The sequence below is a fragment of the Mirounga leonina genome, unplaced genomic scaffold (assembly GCF_011800145.1).
Source record: "Mirounga leonina isolate KUSES-001 unplaced genomic scaffold, KU_Mleo_1.0 Mir_115, whole genome shotgun sequence".
Classification (NCBI taxonomy): Eukaryota; Metazoa; Chordata; class Mammalia; order Carnivora; family Phocidae; genus Mirounga; species Mirounga leonina.
In genome coordinates this window covers 85736394-85743564 of record NW_023270268.1, presented here as the reverse complement: position 1 = coordinate 85743564, position 7171 = coordinate 85736394, and the positions used below count along the sequence as shown (strand labels likewise).

Below are 7171 nucleotides of genomic sequence, written 5' to 3'. Positions count from 1 at the left end.
CTTAGGCTTCGGATATCTCCACTGCCTCTGGCAGGGTTGTCTGCAACATTTCTCCTGTCCTCCTGCACCCCCACCCCTCCACCATTGCCTGGTGAGAAGAGAAGAAGCTTAATGACTGAAGACAGATGAGGGGAAGAAGAACTTTGGGTTTGGGTGGCCTTGCCTCCCATTTGCCATCTTGCTTTTTTTTTTTTAGTCTTCCTCTTCCCACACTTGAGGACACACAGTATCTATACCAACCATGTCTTGCACAGCATGGGTCAATCCCTTGCCAAGAGTCCTCACTGGTTGAGGGTGAGATGTAATTTTTGGCACTTAAGCTCAAAGCGAGCCTTCCCCTCCCTGAGCTTGAGTCACATTACAAAGTCCTTGTTGCGTAACTTAGTTTTGGGATTACAGTGGTCTGGGCAAAGGCAGTCTCACCAGTCCACCATGCTTGCGTTGACCCTTCTTCCTTCTTTTACAGCCCCTTCTTCCTAATTGCTGGACACTGCCCCTCAGCCTACCCCATCTCTCTCTCGCAGTGTATGTGCTTAATTCTTTTTATTTAAATATTTACAATCTTTTAAATTAATAAACCTAATTTTTTGGAGTAGTTTTATGTTCACAGCAAAACTGAGTTAAAAGTACAAAGTTTGCATATATCCCCTTCCCTCCCCACACTTACAACCTGCCCCTCTATCAACATCCCCCACCACAGTGCACTGTTACAATCAATGAACCTACATGGACACGTCATTATCACCCAAAGTCAGCAGCTTACACTAGGGTTCATTCTTTTTTTTTTGAACATGAAGTATAATTGATATACAATATTATATTAATTTCAGGTATACAACATAGTGATTCAACATTTATACATATTATGAAATGATCACCATAATAAGTCTAGTTACCATCTGTCACCATATAGTTAATATATTATTATCTATATTCCCTATGCTGTATATTACAGCCCCATGAGTTATTTTATAACTAGAAGTTTCTACCTCTTCATCTTCACCCATTTTGCCCACCCCTCAACACCCCTTTCCTCTGGTATGTGATAGCTATAGGTTTTTAAGATTTAATTTAATTTAATTTTTAGGGAGAGAGAGAGATTGTGTGCATGCACATGCAAGCAGGGTCAGGGACGGGGTAGGCAGAGGGAGAGGGAGAGACAGAATCCCAAGCAGACTCCATGCCCACTGTGGAGCCCAATGTGAGGTTCGATCCCATGACCCTGAGATCATGACCTGAGCAGAAATCAAGAGTCCTACACTTAACCGATTGAGCCACCCAGGCGCCCTGCTGTAAGGTTGTTTTTTTTTTTTTTTTAGATCAAGCTGAGGAAGTTCCCCTCTATTCCTAACTTGCCAAGAATTTTGGTGTTTAAATTTGTCAAATGCTTTTTCGCAACTATTGGTATAATCATATGATTTTTCTTCTTTATTCTGTTGATGTGATAGATTCCATTAATTGATTTTTTTTAAAGATTTTATTTATTTATTTATTTGAGAGAGAGAGAGAGAGAAACAGCATGAGAGGGGATAGGGTCAGAGGGAGAAGCAGGCTCCCCGCCGAGCCGGGAGCCCGATGTGGGACTCGATCCCAGGACTCCGGGATCATGACCTGAGCCGAAGGCAGTCGCCCAACCAACCGAGCCACCCAGGCGCCCACCATTAATTGATTTTTGAGTGTTGAATCAGACTTGCATGCCTGGAATAAAGGTCACTTGGTCATGGCATATAATACCTTTTATTCATTGCCGGATTTTATTTGCTAATGTTTTTGTTGAAGATTTTTGCATCTATATTCATGAGACATTGCTGTATACTTTTTTTGTTTATTTGATTTTTTTTTTCTGGTTTTGGTATGAGGGTAATGCTGGCCTCATAGAGTGAGTTAGGAGGTATTCCCTCTGCTTCAGTCTTCTGAAAGAGATAATAGAGAACTGGTAGAATTTTTTCTTGAAATGTTTGGTAGAATTCACCGGTGAATCCATTTGGGCTATGTGCTTAATTCTTATTAAATGAATGCTAGGATTAAATAAATGTGTGTGTGTGTGCGCCCGCCCGCCTGTGTATGTGTGTTTTAAGTAGGCTCCACACCCAGCATGGTGCTTGAACTCACGACCCCAAGATCAAGAGTTGCATGCTCTACTGACCGAGCCAGCCAGGCGCCCTAAATAAATGTGGTTTTATATGGAGGCTTGATTATTCTTTGGGGCAGTTGAGGGTAAAGCCACAACCTTGCACGTATGGGAGGGGCTTCGCCTACTGGGAGTTGTCATTCTCTATGAAAAGTGGACAGTTTGGAGTCTCTGTTCAGGTCGGAGATCATGTTTCTCCTGGACTTCCTCCAACACCACTTGCTCAGCTATAAGAGTGAGCCTGAGCACCAAGTTCATATCATGGGACCTCCTTTCCTACCCTATGGCCACAGTTGTCCAATGACCAGCTTCTTGCAGTTAGCAGTCAGATGTAGAATAAATCAGAGCCTTCCCACCCTTCGCCCCCAGGGATAAATCCCACTTGGTCATGGTAAATAATCCTTTTAATGTACTGTTGGATCCTATTGGCTAGTATTTTGGTGAGAATTTTTGCATCCATGTTCATCAAGGATATTGGTCTGTAACTCTCCTTTTTGATGGGGTCTTTGACCCAGGAGTTGTGGACCAGTTTTTTGTTGGACTTGTTACACCAGAGAGGTGTGAAGTTCTGCCTGCTAGGAGAGAAGATGAGGTGGAAACTGGTCAGGTTGCTGGGAAGGGGCAGAGCGGGGCCAAGGGACTGCAGGGTGGAGAGGCTCAGAAGACTCCAGTGGTGCTCAGGAAATGACAGAGAGAGTATATTAGGGATTGGCTACTCCAGGTCGAAGGAGGGGGTGGGTGGCATGCTTCTCAAATTGGTTCTTGGAAAAGGAGCTGGAATGGTTTATTCCTTCCTCCAGGGAATACAGGCAGTGGGGACAAGAACCAGATAGGTAAAGGCACTGAGTATGTATCCTCTTGGAACTGATGGACAGAGACCAGCAAGGCTGTGAGGGTTGCTGGGTGAGTGTGGGCTACTCCATGGGGGGGGTGTCTCTACCATCCTCCTCAGAAGGCCAGGCTTTGGCTTGGGTACGTTTGTGAGAGAATCCATCCTTTAAGTCTTTATGGCCCTTTCCTGTCTGTCTCTGTTTCTACTGACAAGGTGTGGTCTTGTCTTTATTATTATTCATTCCCTTGAAGAATCCTGAGTCTCCTTCAAGCACCTTCTTTTTTCCAGCCTCCTCAAAGGAACAGCGCCGCCAGCAGGTGTGTGGGTGAGGCTGGAGTGGGTCCTGAGGTATCCTAGGCCACGGGGCTGCCCCTTTGGGGCGGGCCTCAGCTTTCTGAGTCCAGGGGGTAGGAGTAGTGGTTCCCACGGTAGCACCCAAAGCGCAGAACCACAAACACCACGGCCCCCAGTAGCAGGAGGAAGCCCAGGGCTCCAAAGAGGATTCCGAAGAAGGCACCCAGCTTCATGCCCAGGTGCTCACAGCGCTCACCCCAGGGCGTGTAGATGGAGAAGGGCACACAGCTGCGGACAGAGAGGAGACATGGTCAGCAGTGGGGAGGCCCCAGGAGGTTATCCACGACAGTCTGGGCTCCCCTCTAGGGACCAAGGCGGAGCTGAAGCGTGGCTCCTGGGTAGGGGAGGCTGGCGCAGGTGACTTCACCTGGGCCCAGCCCCCCCTGGCCGGCGGGGCGGGGCTGGCTGCCAGTGAGCGGGGGCAGGCAGAAGCCCAGGCTCTTCCCAGCCGTCCTTGGACCTGGGAGCAGAGATGGCTGGGGGGATCCGGGACTGCAGTGGGCGCAAGGGTAGACACAGGGCACTGAGGTGCCTCGAGGGCCCCGGGGTGGTCCTGCCCTTCTCCTTCTTAGCAGGCCTGTAGACTCTGTGCACTCCCCCCACGGGAGCCCCTCAGACTGCCGATGAACCACAGGGCCACAAGACGCCAGTGTGAGAGGCCCTGCACTGACTGGTACTCTTACGGAGGGGCAGGGCCGGGCCTAGACACAAGGCACTGGGTGCCTTTCCCACAAAGAGACAGCAGAATGTTCACCCCAGAAGCAAAACTGGGTGGAAGAGTTTGCCATTGGAACCCACATCCCCCTGGATGCTGGATCTGAGCAGAAGCTCCTGCTTGGTCCCACCCTCGAGTCACACACAGCGGCTTCTGTTGGGTTAACTTACTGGTGACCTTGGGCAGGTTCTACTTGGGCACATCCCTACTTCACTTACTGGTGACCTTGGGCAGGTTCTACTTGGGCACATCCCTACTTCACTTACTGGTGACCTTGGGCAGGTTCTTTACCTATCTCTTCTTTAAAATGGTCCTAATACCTACCCAGGAGCTAAGGTTGAGTTTTAGAAGATATATAGCATCTTTAGTCTCCACACAGAGTAAGCACTCACACGTCTTTTCCATGATCCCTGTTCTCTCAGTTATAAAAAAAAAACAACAGCCTCACTGTCCTAACTTTTGTGGCTTTTCTGGGCCCCTTGCAGTATCTCTGTCTGGTTGGCCCTGCCCTCCCTGCTCTTCCTGCCCTCTCCCGGACTCACGTGCAGCGGGGGCCTTGCGGCCAATGCTGGCACTGGCCTCCGTGCTCACAGTAGCCCTCGCTGCACGGGGACACACATGTGAGGCCGCTCTGGGGGCTGTAGACCAGGTGGTAGTCCTTGTAGCCACTACAGATGAAGTAGTTCTTCAGCGTGCTCACGTTCACTGTCAGGAAGGACACAGATGAAGACAGAGAGCAATCAATAACTTCAAATCTATACCTCTTCCATCAAGATTTCTGTTCTCAGGCATTTATCCTGAGCATATCATTGGAAAAGCACACAAATACGTATATTCATGGGCGTCCAGAGCAGTCTGGTTTATAATAGCAACAATGTTTAATAGGCGGGGTTTTGTTAAACAAGGAATACTGTGCAACCAATAAGCACTGTGGGATGGAAAACACATTGGTTAGGAGCAAATGCTTTGAAGTAAACCAGACCTGTGTTGAAATTCAAACTCTACTACTAACTAGTTGTGTGCTTTGGGGGAAATTCCTTAACTCCTTCAGCCTCAGTTTCCTTATCTTTGAAAGGAAACGATAATCACCCTACGTACCTTGCTGCGAATTTTAAAGGAGATAATATATACCGAGTATTCATTACATTGCCTAACACAGTGAGCACTCAATACATGGTCACTATTGGTATAACATTCTGTTTAGGGCGCCTGGGTGGCTCAGTTGGTTAAGCGACTGCCTTCGGCTCAGGTCATGATCCTGGAGTCCCGGGATCGAGTCCCACATCGGGCTCCCTGCTCAGCAGGGAGTCTGCTTCTCCCTCTGGCCCTCCCCCCTCTCATGCTCTCTGTCTCTCATTCTCTCTCTCTCAAATAAATAAATAAAATCTTAAAAAAATTAAAAAATTAAAAAAAAATAACATTCTGTTTAAAATATAGCACAATAGGGGCACCTATGATAAAATAATATATCAAATGGGAATATGTACACAATATTCAAGATAATATGTTCACAATTGCTTAAGTAATGAGGTTATTAAACATTAGGTACTACTTGATCCCTTTTTTTTTTTTTGGTGCGCAGCAAAGTTTATTGAGCGATAGTACAAAGCTCCCGAAGAGGGAGGGGACCCAAGAGGGTTGCCCTACTTGATCCCTTTATGATAAAAAATATTGGTATGTGTGAAGATTCCTATGCATAAAAGAAAATTCAGAAGGATATGTGCAAAATGGACTTGTCTTTGGGGATTGGAATTACAGGTGATTCTTTTTCTCTTTGTTAATTTGTGTTTCCTCAAGTTTCTACAGTAAACATATTGTATAATAAAAATTGTGGGGTTTTTTGGCTTGTTTTCTTTAACAAAAGGCATAGTCAGGTCCAGAGTGGTTGTTCCCTTATCCCCACCCCTAAAGCCCTACCACACATACACGAAGTAGTTTGGAGGATTTCACCTTGTTGCCCCAAGGAGGGAGGAGGCACAGCCTGGATCTGAGCAGAAGCTCTTGCTTGGTCCCACCCTTGAGTCACACACAGCGGCTTCTGTTGGGTTAGGCGTGGTCACTGCCCTGTTCTCTGCCTCACTCCCCAAATATAGGGTGGTCTATTCCTTCCCTTCCTTGGTGTGCTTACCAACTGGTCTCATTCTTGTTCCAGGATAATCAGGGACAATCATAGCGAAAAGGGACCTCAGAAATCCCATCTCATTTTCCAGATAGGGGTGTTAAGCCTTGGATTGGGGATGGCTTTTGCCCAGGGTCACACCTTGCAAGGAGGGGAAATCTCTGCCCCTCGGCCAGGTCTCCAGCCTTCTGCTTAATAGGCTCTGGCTGGAGGGTAAAGGCAAAAGGGATGTCCCTGTTTAGGTTTATAAAGTGCAATGGTATTTTAACAAAATCATTAACAATTTTATTGAAAGAAAGAAAACTGTCAGCAGTGGTGGTCAGGAAGGTGGCAATTAGAGTAACAGCTCTGTGCAAACTGCCTGGGGATTCATCAAGCAGTACTTTGTGCTCTGCTCTTGAATCTAGAAAGCTGGTGGGTAAAACGTTTAAAATCTCTCTCTCAAAAATGACCATCCAAAACCTAAATTACTTGCTTCTGGCTTCTCTGTGGCCCTCCATGGAAAACTGTTCCACCACGGGTTTGTGCGGGCTGAAGACCTGAGATAAGTTCCCCCGTTTACCCCTCCTTCAGCTATCCCTGTGACCATCCCCAAGATAGTGACTCACGAGCTAACAAACTGTCCACGTCCTCCCTGGAGATGGGGTGGAAGTTCACGTTGGTCCTGGGCCCCTCACTTCTGCTCCACTGCCTCCACGAGGACTGGGGTAAGAACGCTTCCAGGACTGCGTCCAGCAGCTCGGTGTTCAGGAAGTCGATGACAGGACCCCAAGGGAGGTACTGGAACTCCGAGATGACCTTCCAGCGTCTAAGTAAGCTTCCGGAGGCCAGCGCTGTCCCGGATTCGCTGTGTGGGAGGGGTACAGTGAGGCACGAAGGGTGGAAGCAGAGGGGCGAGACCTAGGGACCCGGTGGGGACAGTCCCACTTACCTTGGTGCCACTAGCCTGTTCCGAAGAAAGGCCCGCACACTCAGGTTCCGCAATCTGTAGGCCACCTAGGGCAGAGGATGGGGGAGTGG

General features: G+C 47.8%; 1 protein-coding gene across 2 annotated transcripts in view; it reads right to left on the bottom strand.

The window, feature by feature from the left end:
• Positions 1-3326: 3326 nt before the first annotated feature.
• Positions 3327-7171, bottom strand: part of MUC4 (mucin 4, cell surface associated) — a 67677-nt gene continuing 63832 nt past the window's right edge. For both annotated transcript variants that reach the window (XM_034990308.1, XM_034990315.1), the window contains 4 exons: positions 7083-7147; positions 6760-6998; positions 4575-4737; positions 3327-3545 (listed from right to left, as the gene is read on the bottom strand). In XM_034990308.1, coding sequence (XP_034846199.1) covers positions 3350-3545; positions 4575-4737; positions 6760-6998; positions 7083-7147 — 663 coding nt within the window. In that variant the 3' untranslated portion in view covers positions 3327-3349. The remainder of the gene's footprint in view (positions 3546-4574; positions 4738-6759; positions 6999-7082; positions 7148-7171) is intronic.